Source organism: Garra rufa, chromosome 19, assembly GCF_049309525.1.
Source record: "Garra rufa chromosome 19, GarRuf1.0, whole genome shotgun sequence".
Classification (NCBI taxonomy): Eukaryota; Metazoa; Chordata; class Actinopteri; order Cypriniformes; family Cyprinidae; genus Garra; species Garra rufa.
In genome coordinates this window covers 14,328,607-14,350,787 of record NC_133379.1, presented here as the reverse complement: position 1 = coordinate 14,350,787, position 22,181 = coordinate 14,328,607, and the positions used below count along the sequence as shown (strand labels likewise).

The 22,181-nt window shown below is 33.7% G+C and overlaps 2 protein-coding genes across 5 annotated transcripts; one reads left to right on the top strand and one right to left on the bottom strand.

The window, feature by feature from the left end:
- The first annotated feature begins 50 nt into the window (after positions 1-50).
- LOC141292536 (uncharacterized) lies at positions 51-7,224 on the top strand. 4 transcript variants are annotated; one of them, XM_073824569.1, is made up of 8 exons: positions 51-177; positions 320-351; positions 625-694; positions 2,164-2,258; positions 2,660-2,767; positions 3,681-3,871; positions 3,953-4,016; positions 5,893-7,224. In XM_073824569.1, exons 3-8 carry the CDS (start codon positions 670-672, stop codon positions 5,929-5,931), a joined length of 522 nt encoding a protein of 173 aa, XP_073680670.1. In that variant the 5' UTR covers positions 51-177; positions 320-351; positions 625-669; the 3' UTR covers positions 5,932-7,224. The 4 variants fall into 4 exon arrangements, with proteins under 4 accessions (XP_073680670.1, XP_073680669.1, XP_073680668.1 ...); XM_073824568.1 differs by lacking the exon at positions 5,893-7,224 and adding an exon at positions 4,735-5,857 and having other exon boundaries at positions 641-694; XM_073824567.1 differs by lacking the exon at positions 5,893-7,224 and adding an exon at positions 4,735-5,855.
- lipia (lipase, member Ia) lies at positions 6,791-21,451 on the bottom strand. Its single transcript, XM_073824566.1, has 11 exons — positions 21,372-21,451; positions 17,937-18,000; positions 15,606-15,979; positions 11,991-12,099; positions 11,810-11,911; positions 11,600-11,689; positions 9,738-9,905; positions 9,568-9,657; positions 8,782-8,890; positions 8,515-8,688; positions 6,791-7,052 (listed from the first exon to the last, which is right to left on the bottom strand). Exons 1-11 carry the CDS (start codon positions 21,372-21,374, stop codon positions 6,968-6,970), a joined length of 1,368 nt encoding a protein of 455 aa, XP_073680667.1. The 5' UTR covers positions 21,375-21,451; the 3' UTR covers positions 6,791-6,967.
- Positions 21,452-22,181: the final 730 nt, after the last annotated feature.

The following is a 22,181-nucleotide window of genomic DNA, read 5'->3' as shown; positions in this document are numbered from 1 at the left end:
TGGGGGCTCCATAAAAGGAGACAGTATTAGGAGTCAAAGAGGCTCCTGAGAAGAGAAGAAACACCGCAGCGTCAGGAAGAGCTGAAGAACATCATGGTGACACGCACTAGATGAAATGAAGACATGAGACGTCTGTGGATGTAGAATACAAACCTGTCACTGCAAAACACAGACAATGTGAGTTTACTGAGCTAGACTTCAAACCCCGGACCTCACCGTGTCTTATTGCTGGACTTTAGAAATACAATTGATTTTTGATGCATCTGTAACTGTAATATAATGTAAATATCACAATCTAGATTTTGTTTCTCTTTCCTAGATTGTTTGTATTTGTTGGGCTGGATCAGACTGGTGAGTGAGAGGTTGTGTCTAAACTTAGTCTGGACAATAGTGTCTGTCATGATGGTGTACAGTTACAACACAGTTGGTGTGAGAAGGAACTATATATAGACTGATGTAGTGAGCGCAGTACTGGAGAGAAGGGGAATACACAAAAACAAACTTTACAAAGAAGGCCTAAAGGATCTGTCCAGTGGCTGATATTGACTGAAAACTCAAATGATTCTTCAATCAGATATTAATTTCTATTGTGCCTCTAAATGACTATATTTTGTTCTTTTGGAGTGTGTTCTTGTCTTAGATCCATGAGGCCATTCTTCTCTTCTTGTCATGGGCAACTACGCGTTCACTGCGGGTGAGACAGCCGTCATGCTCTTCAATTACATTTCAACTCTTTAAATAAGATTATTGATTGGTGCTTGGTGTATTTGTTTTGCATTTGTTTTATTTCTGCTAGAATCATAATGTATATGCTCTTAGTCTTTTTATTAAATTGGCTTGAGAAAGACAATTACTCAAATGCTATTTAAACTTAATGTTCTACTTCTTCTTCTGAGACTCAAATTTCTGTCTGCTGCTCCTCCTCGAGCTTTAACTCTTCAAACTCCAAACTCAGTCCAGATCTTCAGACTGATCCGACTCCAGGTGCTGGATCTTTTCCAACTGATCCGACTCACGCTTTTCCTTAAAATGACCTGAATCCCTTGAGACTCAATCAAGCATCCCTTCTGTCCACTATATTTCTAATACATTTAAACACATTCAAACTAACTTGCTAATTATGCTAGTAACTTGCTAGTAACACGCTAATCATGCTAGAATCATGTTAACAACAAATGCTAGTAACTTGTTAATCATGCTAACAACATGCTACTCATGTTAAAACATGCTAGCATCATGCTAATAAATTGCTAATCATGCTAGAATCATGCTAAAACATGTTAGCAACATGATAATAAATTGCTAATCATGCTAGAATCATGCTAACAACATGCTAGTAACATGCTGCTCGTGGTAAAACATGTTAGTAACATGCTAATAAATTGCTAATCATGCTAGAATCATGCTAACAACATGCTAGTAAATGGCCACTCATGCTAGAAACATGCTAATCAATTGCTAATTATGTTAGAAACATGCTAGCAACAAGCTAGTAACATGCTAATCATGATAAACTCTTGTTAGCAACATGCTAGTAACATGCTAATCATGATAGAATCATGCTACAACATGCTAGTAACTTGCAAATTATGTTAACAATATGCTAGTAACATGCAGCATGCTAGTCACATGCTAATCATGCTAGAAATATGCTAACAACATGTTAGTAACTTGCTAATAACACTAGCAACATGCTATTGGCATGATAATCATGTTTGAATCATGTTAACAACATGCCAGTAACAGGTTACTCATGCTAGAAACATGCTAGTACCATGCTAATCAGTTGCTAATCATGTTAGAATCATGCTAACAACATGCTAGTAACATTCTAATAATGCTAAAAACCTGCTAACATGTTAATCATGCTAGAAACATGCTAGTAACTTGCTATCTGTCTATATATCTATCTATCAAACTTTAAGGTCTAAAACTACTTTAAACTTTAAACTATTTCAGACTAAAAAAAGGTCAAACTTAATTATAACTTTTGTAACTTTTTAAACTTTCTGGTCCAGTTTTCTCAAGCCACTTTAAAGTTTGTTTATAGCCTTGAATATGTAATATAATTTGTAAGGACGGTGATTCATAAGTTCTATAGTTTGGCCAGTGGCAATTAACTGTGTGTCCATCATTTTCCACATTTTGTGTCTGGTGTCACAGATGTTGAAGATTTCAAGTCCATAGTGTCAACTCTAGAGAGCCAGCGTATTCTGTCTGAACGCAGCCGACTGGAGAACACACCGTCACTGAATAATGTCAGTAAGTGATATTAAATGACCGACCGCATGAACAACCCCTGACATTTGAGTTATCATGCATTAACCGCTGTCATCCAAACCTGCTGTAGGTTCTCATATAGACACAACGTTTGCCGGACAGACACTGTGTCAGGATGTCCTTGAGTTATATTTAACTGTTCACTGTTAATTGGTGTGTAAGTCACATATGGTACACATCCTAACAACTCACACATTGCACTGACTAATGCTGGACAGTAGAGTGATCTTTCATAAATCATTAAATCACACTATTACTGCAATAAAACTGTGTTTAAGATCAGAGATAAGACACATTTTAAAACTTAAAACTGAAGAGAATAATATCTCATGCACTATGAAGATATTAAGTGTTTTATGTTTATTACTTCTTTTTGCAGGCTGTTGAGGAACAAACAGGACAGGAAATGAATGAAGTCAATCAGGAACCAGATTTGCTGGCCCTCAAGTTTCTTTATAATAACACAGATGAACCCAAAGACACCACAGTGAGTCTGTTACGAATAAAAACAGTGGATTTTCTGTCGGTCCAATGCTTTAGAAGTGCATTAGCTTGAGGTATCCCCAAGATATAAGTTCATATTTCAGTAATTTATGTTTTTTTTCCCTGATTTTGGTTAATGCTCAAATGGCATGCAGGCAAACAGAAAAAATATACAGTTGAGATCAAATATTTACATACACCTTGCAGAATCTGCAAAATGTTTATTTTTTTACTAAAATAACAGAAATCATAAAAAATGCATGCTATTTTTTTATATTTATATTTTATTTTATATTTTACAATCCTACATAAAATAGGATTATCGGTCATGATATAAAGCATTTTTATGGTTTAATAATTTAATAGCATTTAAAGTAAGTTTTTGTCAGAGCCTTTGTAATTCTTAATTCTGACATTATTTTTAATTACGACACCAGACATAAATAAGTACAGGTTCAAAATATTAGTTATTGGTCTGCTTGATCTGTAACCACATAAAAACACATATCGGTCGACCCCTAATATAAAACAATAGTGGATTTAACATCTAATGCTAAAATCTATGTTTTAATTTAACCTCCTTTTTTAATACTTTGGATAGTTTAAAAATAATTTTATATTGCATAACTATTATACTGAATGAATTAAATGACCAGGTTAATATCTATATTTGTAGTGTTTAACTGGTTGAGGTTGATGTAGGATTTTTAAAAAGTCATTAGTAATAAGTCATGCAATTTTTTTTAAATAGAGTAATTAGTTACAGCAATCAAATTCCACTGTTGAAGATGTAATTAGTAGCTAGTAATGACCTTTTTAGAGTAACTTACTCAACACTGCCTATTAGGCTTTTGCAGCCCCTGGCAGTCTAAGGGCCCCTAGAGGACAAACCGCTTACTGCAGTGTTTGTGTTTCAGGAGCCTGTCAGCAGCTCTTCTTCTGGCACAACAAGCATGTCTCCTCTCCCGGCGTATCTCGCGGCTGCCCTCTCGGCATCATTAGCCACTAAGCCCAGAGCGGCTCCTCAGGGCCCCGCCACCATGGAGCAGATGAGGGCCGACCTCAGAGAGCTACGAGATGAACTGGACACGATGAAGACTCAGCATAAGTACGTGTAACATGATGAACACATGCTGTTTTGTGATTCTCACCCTTATATTTCTGTAAATGTCACACCTTTGTGTTTCAGAAAAGAGATCAAACTGCTCATGAATGAACTGGATGAAGAAAAGAAGATGCGTTTGTCACTGCAAGTAAGTCAAGAGCCTCTAGATGTTACACAGTTTCATTCAAGAGCAGTGTTGGGGAAAGTAATGGCACAATATTACATTACTCCATTAAAAAAAGTTATTAAAATGTGTTACTTAGTTACTTTTTTATGGAAAAGTAACGCATTACGTTACTTTTTGCCACTGGGCTAGACTTTTTTGTTTTTTAAGGCGAGACACTACAGGTGGATAGGGTAAAAAAAATTACTTGATTGATTACTTTGATAATTGCAAACATTTTTTGCATTACAAGTTTTCTAAAATGTTAGGTTTAAATATGCAAATGATGCATTATTTCATGAAATATGCACTAATTTGCATACATTTCTGGTACAAAAATCTAAACACTGGATGAAGTCATTTTCAAAATTCTTATATATATATATATATATATACACAGTGAGGTCGATAAGTATTTGATCATGGAGGGGTCTACAATTTTCAGCGTAGGTGCATTTCCACTGTGAGAGACAGAATCTTAAAATGAAATCACATTGTATGATTTTTTAACAATTTATTTGTAATTTACTGTGTCAAATAAGTATTTGATCACCTGAGTCAAAAAATGTTAATATTTGGTACAGAAGCCTTTGTTAACAATTCCAGAGGTCAAACGGTTCCTGTAGTTCTTCAGCAGGTTTGCACACACTGCAGGAGGGATTTTGGTCCACTCCTTCATACAGATCTTCTCTAGATCTGTCAGGTTTCGGGGCTGTCGCTGAGCAACACAGAGTTTCAGCTCCCTCCAAAGATGTTCTATTGGATTTAGGTTTGGAGACTGGCTAGGCCACTCCAGAACCTTGTTATGCTTCTTACGGAGCCACTCCTTGGTTTTCCTGGCTGTGTGCTTTGGGTCATTGTCATGTTGGAAGACCCACCTACTAATTTAGAATCGTGAGCAGAGTGTAGTTGGACTATTTAAAAGCAAAATAACAGGTCTTTTTAACAAATATATTGTTTAAAAAAATCATACAATGTGATTTCCGGATTTTTATTTTTAGATTCTGTCTCTCACAGTGGAAATGCACCTATGCTGAAAATTGTAGACCCCTCCATGATTTCTAAGTAAGAGAACTTGCTAAATCACAGGGTGATCAAATATTTATTGACCTCACTGTATTTTTTTTACAGAGGGTTTTTTACAGATCTAATTTTTGTCTCTCCATAGTTCAGAAAATACATAAAACAGACAGAAAACAATGTATTTTCACATTTTTTGGAGGGAATAAAATGTTGTATATAATCAAGCAAGTTATATATGAAAAAATCCCTCTGTAAAAACCTTCATGATTTAGACAGGAATAAAAATGTAAAGTCTGGTGTGTGTAAGTGCTACTGAAGTGGAGATTTATGGCAAAACTCATTTTAAGAAAACAGCCTTTAAAAATACGTATTGTAATTGAAATCTATTGACACAAATAGATAAAGTGCTATAAAAGAAACACTTACCAGTGTCTTTTGGGTGTTTTCTTTGCACTAGTCTGAAAAAAACACTGTGAAAAACCAAAAAGCCCAAAATCTCAAACTTGACAGGTGTATGAAAAATGTTTTTTTTCTGCAGTGTCTCCCCTTAAAGATCAAAAACCCCAAAGTAATATTTTTGGCAACTGTAAAGGCATAAATAAATTGGAAAACAGAGTAACTTGCATTACCTATTTTGAAAAATGAAACTATTATTAGATATTTTGTTGCAAAGTTAACAATAATGTGTTACTTTATTAGTTACTATTTTGAAAAGTAATTTGATTACATAACTTGCATTATTTGTAATTTGTTACCTCCAAGACTGTTTAAGAAATGTTTTTCCATAAAGTATTTATTTACCTTTCCATGAATGTTCACTTGTGCTCTTTCACATCAGATTGAAGTAGAACGTCTTAAGAAACACATGTTCAAGTGAGCCATCTCTGAGGACTTCACACATACAGATACGCCTCTGAGAGTCTGAAATGCCAAACTCAAGTGCAATGAAGAACTTCCAAAGACTGAGGAAAACTCTCGAGAATTTGTATCCAGACTCACTGCCACTATGGGTTACATAAAGTACTGTTTTGGTTTTAAACCATGAATGATGCCTGAAAAAAGAGAGCATCCTGTAGTTTTAATCAAATGCACTGATTGCTTAGACTAATTAACATCAGACCTTACATTGAATTTCATCTTTAGATATATCAGTTGTTTTTCTTGTTGTGTGAAGGAGGATTCTAAAGCTTGAAGAATACTGTTAGGAAGACTTTTTTCACCAGGGATGCATTTATTTGATTAAAAATGCAGTAAAAATTGTGAAATATTATTAGTTTAAAATAGCTGTTTTCTATGTGAGTATCTGTTGAATGTAATCGATTGCTGTGATCAGAGCTGAACTTTCAGCATCATTACCGCAGTCTTCAGTTTCTTCAGAAACCATTCTAATATGCTGATTTGCTGCATCAGTATTGAAAACAGCTGTGCTACTTAATGGAAACTGTGATACATTTATTTATTCTGATGAATAGGAAGTTCAGTAGAACTTGCATTTTTTGAAAATATTTTTTTGTTACATTGTAAATGTCTCTTGATCAATTGAAAAAACAAAAAGTTACTGGACAACCAAGTTTTAAATAGTGGCATGTGATGTAATGTATTTACATTGCAAATATATGTATACATCTTAGATGGATTTAGTCAAAAAGTGAGGAATTTTATGTAAAAAAGGGGTCCCGTAAGAAAAAGACTATTAACTACAGCAATATCATAAATGAGGCAAAAAAATGAAAATATATATTTAGAAAAATATTTATTTACATTACATAAAAACAAACCTTCATGAAGAAAACAAACAGTAAATCACAGTTCTGAAGGGACAACACTGACCCAAAACAAACCACTTTAGATCACTTCAGAAGTTAAAGACTATGAACGACAGCTAAGAGAGGCAGAGGTCTGGTGTTGGAATCTCAAAAGTTGGAGTCTTCACAGGGAATCGGTCTGAACGTCACATCTTTATTTTCCTCCAGCAGGAGATCATAGCGACACAGAGGCCTGTTGAAATGCAGAACAGCAGTTTAGTGACATTCAGTTGAATTAAACCATAAGAGATTTGTGGCTGGTCTTTGTCTCTGTTCTATTTAAGATGTGTACTGACTAGCGTTAGTTTAATTTTTATGTCTGAACAGTTCATGTGAATAAAATGCTCCGTTGCTGCTTCAATTTATACTGGCAATGTGACTTTGAATCTAGCCTGTGAGATTTCCCAATGCTGTTTTTTAAAGTTAAATACACTAAAAATTGTGAAATATTATTTTAGTTTAGAATAATTTGTTTTCTGTGTAAATATCTGTTAAAATGTAATTCATTTCTGTGATGCAAAGCTGAATTTTCAGCATCATTACTTGCCTTCAGTGTCACATGATCCTTCAGAAATCATTCTAAGATGCTGATTTGCTACTCAAGAAACATTTCTGATTATTATCAATGTTGAAAACAGTTGTGCTGCACAATACTTTTGTGGAAACTATGATACATTTTATTTTTAAAAACAAAACTAACACTAGCTTCTCCATTCTTTTTCTATTCTATCTGTTTTCTGTTCATTATATAATTAACAAAAAAAAAAAACTTTCTAGAGACTTGTCATAGCACTTGCATATCATTGTTGATTTTGATTGCTTCTTGTCCTCATTTGTAAGTTGCTTTGAATAAATGCATCTGCTAAATGACTAAATGTAAATGTACAAAGTTCAATAGAGCAGCGTTTATTTAAAGTAGAATTCTTTTGTAACATTATAAATGTCTTTACTCTCACTTTTGATAAATTCAATGCATCCTTGAAGAATAAAAGCATTAATTTCTTTAACAAAACAAAAAACATTTGAGCATGTTTGATGTCATTTCCATCATAAAACATCTCATTTTAATGTACGTTCTGTTTGAATTGGAGCACAAAAATTGTTTTAAAATCTGGATTTTTAACACATAACAACTTATGAGTTTTTCCTCATAATTTGGTCTGAAGTTTTGTAATATGTGACCCTGCACCACAAAAGCAGTTATAAGGGGCGATTTTTTGAAATTGAGATTTATACAGCATCTGAAATCTAATTAAATAAGCTTTACATTGTTGTATGGTTTGTTAGCATAGGAATTTGAATATCTGGAATCTGAGGGTGCAAAAAATCTAAATACTGAGAAAATCGCCTTTAAAGTCGTTCAAATTAAGTTTTTAGCAATGCATATTACTAATCAAAAAATAAGTTTTGATATATTTACAGTAGGACATTTACATGGAACATGATCTTAACATCCTAATAATTTTTGGCGTAAAAGAAAAATCGATAATTTTGACCCGTAAAATGAATTTTTAGCTATTGCTACAAATATACCTGTGCTACTTAAGACTGGTTTTGTGGTGCATGGTCACATATAGTGAACAGTTCATAAAGAGTGGCTCCAGTCCTTATTGATGTACAAGAACAGCTCAGACATGAATGAAAAGAAACAGAACCTGAGGTTGTTCTGTAGAGGAGTGAGGCGGATGCTCAGGAGCCGCAGTTTCTTGCGAGGCCGCAGTCCTTTTCCCGTACAGAACTTCAGCGAGATCTCTTTAACAGGCTGGATGTCTCTGTCAAACTGAGCCAGAAGACTGCTCTCCACAAACCTCTCAAACATCAGATATTTACTGGGAGAAGATGACAAACATCAGCATCCAAAAGATCAACCTGGAGCTTATCTTTCATAAAGACATATCAAATACAAGATGAAGACTACTTACTGGTTGAGCTCAACTTGCGTCTCTTCCCGTCCGTTGCTTAATTTAATTGTTAAATATCCCCAGTGTGTTTTCTGGTTCCACGTGACAACATCAACCTTGTAACCGAACTCTGGTGGAGTCAAAGATTACATAAAACTGTTACATCTACAGTCAAGCCTGAAATTCACACCCCTGGCAAATTCTGACTTAAAGTTCCTTTTATTCAACCAGCAAGTTATTTTTTTGGACCGGGAATGACACAGACGTCTCCCAACAGATTATAAGACGATGTACAAGAGGCATCATTGTGGAAAAAAATATTTCTCAGCTTTTATTTACATTTGACAAAAAAGTGTCATGTCCAAAATTATTCATACCCTTCTTAATAATTAATAGAAAAGCCTTGATTGGCTATTACAGCAATCAAACGCTGGTGTTCTTAGGGTTGAAGGCTCCAAATGAAGGCTACATCATTGTGGCCAAACTTGTCTCAGCCATGACTGTCCACAAACCAACAGCAGAGAGCTTCTGTGTTTCACCTGTTGAGTTGATTAAAACAGCTGTTCCCAATCAATCAGGGTAATTAGGATGCTTTAGAACAGCTTGGACTATTTGGAATGGAATGTACATCGTCTTATCATCTTTTGGGAGAAGTCTGTGTCATTTCTGGTGAAAACAAACTTGCTGGTTGAATAAAAGAAACTTTAAGTCAGAATTTGTCAGGGGTATGAATAATTTCGGGCTTGACTGTATCAAAAATCTGCTCGCATCTGATATGTAATTAAAATGCCGTAAAGAGATGCTCACTGCAGAATGGAGACTCTTTATTAGTTTGGAAATACGTCCTGGTTTGATTGAGCTGCAAAAGTGTGTCCTTCCACTGTATGGCATCATAACCTAAACAATGCAATCAAACATGAACATGTCTGTCTCAGAACAGGAGACTGATCATCTGAAACTCAGTGTTTGGAGTTTACCAAAAACAGGGCATCCAGCGGTCTGAAACTTCCCACAGTCCATGCACTTCCCGTCCAGGAAGTGTGTGTAGGAGTCACAGGGGTAGGCGATGATGGGACAGGAGCCGTTCACGGAGCTCATGTAGAGAAACACTGACCTCTGATGGTCGCACTTGAAATACTGGGAGCCTGTTGAACATTAGACAGGAGTTTAAAATGTACAGACTTCTGCAGTGTAGAAATACATACATTATGAAATAGGTTGCATAGAGCAACTTATACAATATTCGATGATGAAGCACAAAAAAAGTCTTATATAGCACGGGTATATTTGTAGCAATAGCCAAAAATACATTGCATGGGTCAAAATTATCTATTTTTCTTTTATGCAAAAAAAATCATTAGAATATTAAGATCATGTTCCATGAAGATATTTTGTGAATTTTTCTACCATAAATATATCAAAACTTAATTTTTGATTAGTAATATGCATTGCTAAGAACTTAATTTGGACAACTTTAAAGGCAATTTCTCAATATTTAGATTTTTTTGAACCCTTAGATTCCAGATTTTCAAATAGTTGCATCTCAGCCAAATATTGTCCATTGTCTAAAACCATGCATCAATGGAAAGCTTATTTATTTAGCTTTCTGATGCTGTTTAAATCTCAATTTTAATAAAATGACCCTTATGACTGGTTTTGTGGTCCAGGGTCACATATATGCAATAGGAAGAAAATGCTGAGCATCATGTTAGTCTGATGCATGAAGATATCATTTATTTAGTATGTGAGTAGCATCTTGTAAGTAATTCTGATATAACTTCTTATAGTTTTATATGCTTTACATTTGAAAATTTAGAGAACTCTGGTTGAAAAGCAAGTTAAAAAAAAAAATAATAATAAAAGACTAAAAATGCATGTTATTTTTTATTTTTTTGACAAGCATTTTTAAGTTAGAAAAGTACACAGAAATACAAACTGCTGTTCAAAATTTTGAGATCACTAGATTTATGTTTTTAAAGATGTTTCTTATGCACATCAATGCTGTATTTAACTGATTAAAAATACTGAAAAACAGTAATATCGTGAAATATTATTACAATTTAAAATACGTTTTTAGTTTTAATATACTTCAAAATTTAATTTATGTTTAACAACATACACGAAGGTTCAAAAGTGTGGGTTCTTTTATTTTGTATTAATTAATTTTTTTATTAATACTTTTATTCAGCAAGGATGTTTAAAACCAATTAAAAAGTGATAGTACCAACTTATATTGTTATATATAAGAATTAATGCTTTTCTTTTAAACTTTTAATTAATCAAATTATCCAGAAAAAGAGCAGCAAATCAGTATATTAGAATGATTTCTGAAGTAACACTGAAGACTGGAGTAATGATGCTGAAAATTCAGCTGTGCAACACAGAAATCAATTACATTTGAACAGATATTCACAGAATTTAGAATTATTCTAAATTAAAATAACATTTCACAATTTTTACTGTATTTAACTTTAAAAAAAACGTCACTGAACATGTGATTAGGAAATGTGACAGGCTAGATTCAAAGTCACACTGCCAATATGAATTAAAGCAGTAGTACTCTCTTTTATTCACATCAACTATTCAGACATAAAAATTTAACTGATGCTTGTCAGAAACATCTTAAATAGAACAGAAACAAAGACCAGCATATACTTGACAGCCACAAAAACTCTTTCTGTATTTTTGATCAAATAAATGCAGCCTTGATAAGCACATAAGACGTCTTTAAGAAAAATTAAAAATCTTATTGATCCCAAACTTTTGAATGGCTGTGTGTGCAATATTACCTTTTTAATTAAGGTTACATTAAATGCTATTAAAATGGTCAAAAGCTGACCTGAGAAGATAGTTTTGGGGCATCCAGGCTGATCCGCTCCACCGTTTGCATAGTAGTCGATGTGACCCAGAAGTTCACGATAGCCCAACGCTGCAAGGAAATAAGAGTTAACTAAGTCTAGATTGTCATTTTGTCTAATGCAGCGGGTGTTTGCATATGGAAACGTCACTGCTGCGAATCAAAAACCTCATCTCAGTGAGAGAAACACACCGTCCATGTCTGTGTGCAGGGCCTCCACAAACTGGGCATCAGACGGATCCAGACGTTCACTGGGAGGACGACCGTTAAACTCCGGCCCCGCTGGATCCAGAGCTGATTGAGACACGGAAAAACCATAACCGGACTGAAACAAACAACAGCTCAAAGCTTCAGGAGAATGAATGAATCTCACCTGTTATTCTGCCAATCTTTCCATTAAAATTGGCCCCAGTGAAACCTGAGATGTGGGCCCCTAAACTGACGCCGATCATGTGTATGGAGCTGAGATCGGCCCCGTTGTCCTGTAATATCAACACACAAATCTCAGAGGAATACATGTACATTTTGAAATTTTAAACTTCTCTATAATTTACACTCAGTACGTAATTACTGCAAACTGTTTTAATGTACCACAATACTGAGGTGCAGAATGTTGCATCTATTTGCAATAAGTATTATAAATATCAGAAAATCCTGCTATTTCAACAGAGTGCAAATATAATCTACACCCATTTTCACTTTGTGCAAATAGCCACTGACTTTTTTCAGTTCAGTTCAGTTCAGTTCCAACCCTGATCAAACACAGCTGCACTGCAAAAAATGCTTTTCTTACTTAGATTTTTCATCTTGTTTCCAGCCAAAATATCTGAAAATTCTTAAATCAAGAAGCATTTTCTAGACGAGTAAAAATGATTGTCTTGTTTTCAGAAAAAACAAGACAAAATTAAGTGATTTTTTGTTTAGAACAAGCAAAATAATCTGCCAATGGGGTAAGAAAAAAAATCTTATTTCAAACAGAAAACAGGATTATTTTTCCTACCCCATTGGCAGATTTTTTTGCCTGTTTCAAGCAAAAACACACTTAATTTTGACTATTGTTTTCTGAAAACAAGACAATCATTTTTACTCATCTAGAAAATCCTTCTTGATTTACGAATTTTTAGATATTTTGGCTGGAAACAAGACGTCTTTAAAAAACATTAAAAATCGTACTGATCCCGAACTTTTGAATAGCTGTGTGTGCAAAATTACCTTTTTAATCAAGTTTACATTAAATTCTATTAAAATGGTAAAAAGCTGACCTGGGAAGATACTTTTGGGGCAATTTTTAGTTATTTTGGCTGGAAACAAGACAAAAAAATCTAAGCTAGAACACAGAAAAAAAACACAGATTTCATGGAATGACCAATAAAAAAAAAAATCACTTGCTGTTTGTTTATTCAAGTCTCCACCTGAGTAAGTTAATGACTAACGCACAGCTATAAAATGTCTGCACGCCTCACCTGTGCACAAACAAACCTGATACCTGTGCTCAAGATCCATATAGGGGCTCATATCACATATTTATTTCTTTATCTATTTCTTTATTTTTCCATGAGGTAGTAGTTTGTTTCACAACCACTTTCCAGCTTATTCCTGAGATAGGGTTATGTCTCTCTTTAGAAAACATTAAATAAATATAGATACAGTACTGGGCAAAAGTCTTAGGCCACTAGTATTTTCAGCAGCTAAAATGGTTTTAAGTCAGGAATTGTTATCTTTTGCTGTAGTGTGTCAGTAGAAAATATCAGTTTGCATTTCCAAATATTCATTTTGCAATTAATTGTAATAATCCAGTGAGATTTTAGTTTGCACAAGGAGTCTGAAAACAGCCAGAGCTCCACACAGAGATCTGATCTCATCCTCATCCAGTCTGTCTGGAATCACATGAAGAAACACAACAAACTGAGAATAAATCCAGAAGAACTGTGGCAACATCTCCAAGATGCTTCAAGAGACCTATCGCTACCTGAAAAACTATGTGCAAGTGTATCTAGGGAGAAAGCTGCTTTAAACTCAAAGGATGCTCACACCAGATGTTGATTTAATTTAGTTAATAGAAGTTCATTGATTAATAAAATCTATTTATGACATTATATACAACAGCCTTTTTTACACAAGCTCCTATTACTTTTAAAAGTACTGTAGCTTTGCAGGTTTCTTGAAGATGTTGCCACAGTTCTTCTGGATTTAGTCTCAGTTTGTTGTGTTTCTTCATGTGGCAAACTAAAATCTCACTGGATTATTACAGTTAGTGGCAAAATGAATATTTGGAAATGTAAACTGATATTTTCTACTGACACACTACAGCAAAAGATAGAAATGACTGACTTAAAACCATTTTAGCTGCTCAAAATTCTAGTGGCCTAAGACTTTTGCCCAGTACTGTATCTATATTTATTTAGTGTTTTCTATAGAGAGACATAACCCTAGCTCAGGAATAAGCTGGAAAGTTGTTGTGAAACAAACTACTAACTCATGGAAAAATAAAGAAATAGATAAAGAAATAAATATGTGATATGATCCCTTTGATTTATTACAGAAACGATTTAATTTTGAGGTGGATCTGTGTGGTTTTTATTCTTCTTTTCCTGAAATGCTTGATCACCTATTCTTTTATTGTGAGGTTACTTCTAATGTCTGGGTTGATATTCATAGCTGGTTATCAATAAAAATGGAAAAATATGTCTTCATTTGTCATGCAAGATATCCTTTTTTTTTTTTTTTTTTTTTAAGTGTGATCAAAATTCTATTTTTTCAGATATTGTTAACTTTGTTTGATTGTTGGGTAAATATCATATTCATGTATGTAAATGGAAAAAATGTAAGCCCTCACTGTAAAAAATGACGGTAAAAAGCTGTAAAAATGCTACGGTAAAAACCTGTGAAACGGTTAACGGTGAGTTCGCCTTCTATATACAGTGAAAAACTGTGCATGTAATTTTACAGGAGCATACCGTTTTTGGAAATGAAAAAGAACGTACAATTTACAATGAATAACCGTAAATTGACATTCCCAGAATTTCCTGTTTTTTATTTTTTTTATTTGATGTTTTTTTTTTTTTTTGTTGAAATAACTTTTTCTTCTTAGTTTTTTCTTGGCAGTTTTTTACATTACACTGCAAAAAATGCTTTTCTTACTTAGATTTTTTGTCTTGTTTCCAGCCAAAATATCTAAACATTCTTGAAACAGGAAGGATTTTTTAGCCAAGTAAAAATTATTGTTTTGTTTTTAGTAAAAACAAGTCACAATTAAGTGAGTTTTTGCTTAAAACAAGTAAAATAATCTGCCAATGGGGTAAGAATAAAAATCTTATTTCAAGCAGACAACTAGATTATTTTTCTTACCCCATTGACAGATTATTTTACTTGTTTTAAGCAAAAACTCACTTAATTTTTTACTTGTTTTTACTAAAAACAAGACAATAATTTTTACTTGGCTAAAAAAATCCTTCCTGTTACAAGAATGTTTAGATATCTTGGCTGGAAACAAGACAGAAATCTAAGTACACTGCAAAAAATGCTTTTCTAGCTTAGGTTTTTTGTCTTGTTTCCAGCCAAAATATCTACAAATTCTTAAATCAAGAAGGATTTTCTAGACAAGTAAAAATGATTGTCTTGTTTTCAGCAAAAAAAAAAAAAGAGTCAAAATTAAGTGCATTTCTGCTTTAAACAAGCTAATAAGCTGCCAATGGGGTAAGAAAAATAATCTTGTTTTCTGTTTGAAATAAGATTTTTTTTCTTACCCCATTGGCAGATTATTTTGCTTGTTCTAAGCAAAAACTCACTGAATTTTGACCTGTTTTTTTATTAAAACAAGAAAATCATTTTTACTTGTCTAGAAAATCCTTCTTGATTCAAGAATTTGTAGATATTTTGGCTGAAAACAAGACAAAAAATCTTAATAAGAAAAACATTTTTTGCAGTGTAATACTAAACTGATTGGTTGTAAAGCTGTTCTCTGTTAATTGCACTGAAATTTTTTTACCTTCATTTTCTGGATGAGCTCAGTAAGCTTTGCAGCCACCTTACGAGTGTTATCCACCACTTTCCAGTAGTTTATGTTGGTGGCTCCTCGGTTCCAGTCCACCACGATGGCATTCATGTCACGACGGTTCAGAAGAGACTTCACGAACTTGTTCAGCCAGACGGGAGGAGAGCCGGTGGGCCGATAGCCGTGGATGAGGAAGGTGGTGGGAGAGCTGAGGTTGAACTGAAGGTTGATGAAGGGCTCTGTGTGGGACAGCAGCTGACCGCAGGACGGGTCGCTCCGTGTGTACAACAGTAACCTCACCTTCAGAGACGTCCCAGACAGAGAGTGTTTCAGGTCCAGGTCTGTCATCTCCTCACATTCTGGATCAGCTGCAGGGAGAAAACAGACTGAGTTTCAAGGCTTCTGCTTTTCTCTGTTGTACACGTCTAAAACAGGTTGATTTAAAGAAGTGGTTCACTTTCAAAGCCAAAATGTACTGTACTATTGTACTTTAATTAAAGTTTTTAATTATACTTTTATATTGAGTAAATAACAGGGTAATTTTAATTTTTGTGTGAACTAACCCTATAATTCACCCTTTCAGAAAATCAGAGCAGACAGTCTTAAACTCATGGCATTAAATGTCGCATGCACTGCAAAACATGACTACCTTCATCAGTATTTTTGTGTAACTTTTTACAGTGTAATTAATCACACATTTTTTACTGAAATGAATCCAACCTTACATTAAAGTTTTTAATTATACTTTTATATTGCAAAAATGCCACATGCGATCTTCAAATTAATATAGAAACAACATAAAGAAAGTATATATAGTTCATTTTTACAGTAACATTTCTCATTACCATTTAGTTTAACTTGAGCACTGCAAAAATATCTACAAATTCTTAAATCAAGAAGGATTTTCTAGACAAGTACAAATTATTGTCTTGTTTTCAGTAAAAACAAGTCAAAATGAAGTGAGTTTTTGTTTGGCACAAGCTAAATAATCTGCCAATGGGGTAAGAAAAATAATCTAGTTTTCTGTTTGAAATAAGATTGTTTTTCTTACCCCATTGGCAGATTATTTAGCTTGTTCTAAGCAAAAACTCACTTCATTTTGACTTTTTTTTTTCTGAAAACAAGACAATAATTTTTACTCATCTAGAAAATCCACCTTGATTTCAGAATTTTTAGATATTTTGGCTGGAAACAAGACAAAAAAATCTAAGCTAGAAAAGCATTTTTTGCAGTGCATCCAAGATGTCTTGTCTAAAGAAATTATGTTTTTTGAGGAAAAAAAACATTTCAGGAATTTTCTCCATACAGTATAGTGGACTTCTATGGTGCCCCGAGTTTGAACTTCCAAAATGCATCTTCATAGGACTTCATGATCCCAGCCGAGGAAGGAGGGTCTTATCTAGCAAAAGTATTGGTCTTTGAAACTGGATTTTGGAAGTTCAAACTCGGGGCACCATAGAAGTCCACTATATGGTGAGAAATCCTAAAATATTTTCCTCAAAAAACAATTTCTTTAAGCCAAAACTAAAGCAATAAATTGAAGGGAACACATTTTAATTTGAAGTAAAAAGTAACATTACTTTCCATAAAAAGTAACTAAGTAACCCAATTAGTTACCTTTTAAAGAAGTAACACAATATTGTAATCCATTACTTATAAAAGTAACTTTCCCCAACACCACAAATGGCGAAATGTGATCATTCACTCATCTCACTGCACAAAAACAGATTCAGTATTTCTCAAAATTAATAAAAAGAGTGAAATGCAAACTCACAAGCACAAATATCTTTAATGTATTTAATCACATTTTTTAAACAATGTCTTTGCGGGAATGCTTGTTTTTGGCATAAAAAGCCCAGCCCAGATGATAAAAAGTAACACAAAAGTAACATTACTTTTCATAAAAAGTAACTAAGTAACTCAAATTAGTTACTTATAAAAGTAACTTTCCCCAACACGACAAATGGCCAAACATACATTCTACTTACATCTACACTGGATGAAAATAAATGGAAAAGAGGTGTGTGTGTGTGTGTGTGTGTGTGTGTGTGTGTGTGTGTGTGTGTGTGTGTGTGTGTGTGTGTGTGTGTTTTGGCATTTACAGCAAAAGTGGGACTAATAGTCCTTCTGTGGAGGTCATGTATTGTGAGTAAGACAGAAACTCTGTTTCTCGCAGCTGACTGTCTCACAGTGTTTCAGGCCGCGATGGTTAACCACAATGAATTGTATGTTTTTGGAAGAATGTCATGTGGTTTCTTCTAACTTTAGTTAACTAAACAGTTTATACCAAGGCAGAAAAGCAACACGGATGTGGATGAACTTTACCTGCGTGAGCGTCAAACAGCAGCAGAGTTACACAGATGAGCCTCCATAAGAGCGTCCTGCAGACCTGCAACCACACAACAAACACACACCTCAGACAGGATCTCACACTCCTCTCATTTCAGCAGCTTCTCTCTCACTTTAAATGCTGTATGGTTTTATAGAGCAGCAGGGCAAACACTTTTGCTTTCTTATTCACTGTTATAGCCCAATTGAACTATTAAGCAGTTTTTGCAAAGCCACGCATCACATATTTTGCTCATGATGAAACCACAGTTTCCAATGACCCCACGTTCACACGTACACACACAAATATACACACACACACACACACACACACACACACACACACACACACACACACACACACACACACACACACACACACACACACACACACACACACACACACACACACACACACACACACACACACACACACACACACACACACACACACACACACACACACACACACACACACACACACACACACACACACACACACGTACACACTCACACACATTAGGTTTCTGTAAATTGTAGGGACTTTTGTGGGGGGTTTTATACTTGCCCTACTATATTTTCTATTGCTGAATCCAACCCTAACCCTAAACCTACTCCACATACACTACAAAAAACATATTTGCTTTCATTAAATATTTAGATAAACATCGTTTACTATTTTTAATATTTTTTTTTCCTCATGGAGACCAAAAATTTTAGGTTTTACTATCCTTGTAGTCAGTGTTGGGGGAAACGCATTACAAGTAACGCAAGTTACGTAATAATTACTTTTTCCAATTAACTAGTAAAGTAACGCATTACTTTTTAATTGACAATTGAGTTACTTTTTCAAATATATTTTCCCCCCATTTATTGATTGAAAGCTCTCCTGTCCCCATGTTGAGAGAAATTGTGAGTAAGATGTTCCTTTAGTTCTGGAATAAATGTGAACATGCATTAATTCATCTCACTCACTAAAAAACAGATCCAGTGTTCTTCAAAATAAATAAAAACACTGAAATTCGTTATAAAAATGTGTTAAATAATACAAATATTCTGTATGTATTTAATCCCACTTTATTAACCGACGTCTTTGCTGCCGACCTTCGATGATCCAATTCATCCATACTAATAAGCAGAAATGACTAATAGATAATCTAACATTTGTTTTCCTTTTTTTGACATTTGTTCTTCTGCGGTCTACTGTACAGACAACAGTTTACTTTTCTCTAAGCCTGAGGCTTTTGGTGTGAAAAGGCTTTTACATTTGACAAAAATAGAACTTTTTATATTAAAAACAAACAAAAATGCCCTGCCCAGATTTAAAAAGTAACGCAAAAGTAACGTAACGCATTACTTTCCATAAAAAGCAACTAAGTAACGTAATCAGCTACTTTTTTAGGGAGTAACTCAATATTGTAATGCATTACTTTTAAAAGTAACTTCCCTAACACTGCAAAAAAATGCTTTTCTTACTATTTTTTTGTCTTGTTTCCAGCCAAAATATCTAAAAATTCTTAAATCAAGAAGGATTTTTTACACAAGTAAAATTATTTTCTTGTTTTCAGAAAAAAACAAGTCAAAATGAAGTGAGTTTATGCTTGTAACAAGCTTAATAATCTGCCAGTGGGATAAGAAAAATTATATTTCAAAAAGAAAACAAGATTATTTTTCTTACCCCATTGGTGGATTATTTTGCTTGTTTTAAGCTAAAACTCACTTCATTTTGACTTTTTTTTTTCTGAAAACAAGACAATCATTTATACAGTACAGACCAAAAGTTTGGACACATCTTCTCATTCAAATGAATGAGAAGGTGTGTTCAAACTTTTGGTCTGTACTGTATATTTTTCTGTTTATTAAAGTTTTTACTCTATATTTGTGCAGTTTTCAGTGGGTTTGTGATATTTTTTAAATATATATAAATTAATAAATAATTTTTTAAAATATATTTTTTAAATGCTTTTTTATATAAAATTCACTTTATAAAAGACCCACATTTCTAACTTTAATTCATGGGGATAACATGGATAATTTCACATGGTTTAGTGTACGATTTTTATCCATCTTTTGGAAAATCCAGTTTTAAAAGTAAAAAGAACAACTACAAATAACTTTTACCAGTAGGTGGCTGCAGAGCTCCACTATTTGCTATTTGACCACCTGAAAGATATTTTTTCACAAGTTTGTTCAGTTGAATTCATATCTACAGTACAGACCAAAAGTTTGGACACACCTGAATGAGAAGCTGTGTCCAAACTTTTGGTCTGTACTGTGCTTGTCTAGAAAATCCATTTGATTTAAGAATTTGTAGATATTTTGGCTGTAAATAAGACAGGAACAATGGAAGACAAGAACAAAACAAGTAAGAAAAGCATTTATTGCAGTGTAAGGTCCTCACAATAAAGCAAAAACAAAAACAAACATACACACAGATACACACTCCTACACGTTTCCATGAAACTCAATGCTGTACAAAAGGGTGTGTGCTGCTATTTTAGTATCACTGATGCACTATTATTGTTCATGTTCATATTTTGAATTAATTACGTTTTTTATTTTCAGTTTTTGTGTTTATAAGGTTTTAGTTCATTTGTGTTTGGTTTATTTGTTTTTAAATATGTTTTCATTAAGTTTTTTTTGTTGTTGTTGTTGTTAGTTTATTGTGAACTTAAACCAAACTGAAATGAAAGATTATGCTTTGGAAAATAGCTAATTTCTTTTTTTTTTCTTTTTACAGTTTATTTATTTATTTATTTATTTACTTGCTTATTTAATTTATTTTCAGTTTCAGTTTTAAAATCATTTTCCTCAAGTGTACATGTCAGCTTTTGCCAACATTTTTCATTTCTTTCAGACTGAAGGTTGTCACCAAGAGAATAAAACTAAAACATTTCCCAAGAGGAAAACAGCTTCCTAAAAACAAATAATGTTTACTATAAACATTTCTAAACAAAGTTTTCATTCAAACTGAGAAATGCAAGAAGCTTTGTGTGAGGAAGAGGTTTAGTTTTACAAAACATATAAAATATTATTACCCCAGGATCAAAACCACAGAAGCCAACAGAGATTCCCCATATTTAGCAAGAACTCCCACAAACCCTTGGTGTGTTTTTGGAGAGTCATTGTGTGTTGTGTGATGACATTTTAGGGACTGAAGCTCAAAAGAGGACAAACTGGTTTAAGCTGTTGTCATGGGGAGGGAATAAGAATGGCTTTCCTTCATAACAAGCAGAAATCACATTTATATCAAGTGTTAAATCCTCAGTTAAAACATGAAACAGCACTGAATGTGAACAAACACACAACACACAATCAAACACAGCCATGGAGTTCACATGAGCAGTGCACATAAACACACACTCAAACACACAGCACACATTGCTTCACTATCTGCAACAAGCCATATAGTTGACATGAAAGCCGTCTTACCATGTTGGACGAGTGAGGAGACGTTTCTGACAGGAAGGTTTCAGCTGTCAGGGTCGCTGACAATTCATTTGAAGACTCCAGGAAATAGTAAGGTGACACACTTTACTGAGCAGCTCCTCCTTTCACTCCTCCACAGCTCCACCCACTACTTCCACAAACACCCACCTACAGGTGGCACATTCCTGGAATCCTTCTTCTGTCTCTGCTGCATGGGAACAACAGGACTAGACAAGAAGCTCCAAACTGGTCACAATAGGGGACTGCTTTACTGTGGTGGCTTTACTTTGAGGCACATTAGTTTATTTCCAAGTTGACTAACAAAACACTGAAAAACATCTAAATATCTATAATACAATAAAAATGTTTAAAAAACATTGAAAACAGTAATTTTAAATGCTTTTCTAGCATAGATTTTTTTGTCTTGTTTCCAGACAAAATATCTAAAAATTCTTAAAACAAGAAGGATTTTCTAGACGAGTAAAAATGTTTTTTTTTTTTTTGCTTTCAGAAAAAAAACATGTGTACACTGCAAAAAAATAAATAAATAAAAAATAAATAAATAAATAAATAAAATAAATAAATGCTTTTCTTACTTAGATTTTTTGTCTTGTTTCTAAAAAATATCTAAAAATTCTTAAATCACGAAGGATTTTAAACAAGTCAAAATTAAGTGCATTTTTGCTTGAAACAAGCTAAATAATCTTCCAGTGGAGGAAGTAAAAAAATATTATTTCAAACAGAAAACAAGATTATTTTTCTTACCCCATTGGCAGATTATTTAGCTTGTTTCAGGCAAAAACTCACTTAATT

Bases quoted from the DNA above. Each gene is read 5' to 3' on its own strand.
- lipia (XM_073824566.1), bottom strand. The intron at 12,100-15,605 runs GTAAAAAAATTT...TTGATATTACAG, and splicing joins AGCTCATCCAGAAAATGAAG to GACAACGGGGCCGATCTCAG. The intron at 7,053-8,514 runs GTTCTGTTTCTT...GCATTTCAACAG, and splicing joins CCTCTACAGAACAACCTCAG to GCCTCTGTGTCGCTATGATC.
- LOC141292536 (XM_073824568.1), top strand. From the start codon at position 670: ATGGGCAACTACGCGTTCACTGCGG. The intron at 2,768-3,680 runs GTGAGTCTGTTA...TTTGTGTTTCAG, and splicing joins ATGAACCCAAAGACACCACA to GAGCCTGTCAGCAGCTCTTC. The intron at 3,872-3,952 runs GTACGTGTAACA...TTTGTGTTTCAG, and splicing joins ACGATGAAGACTCAGCATAA to AAAAGAGATCAAACTGCTCA.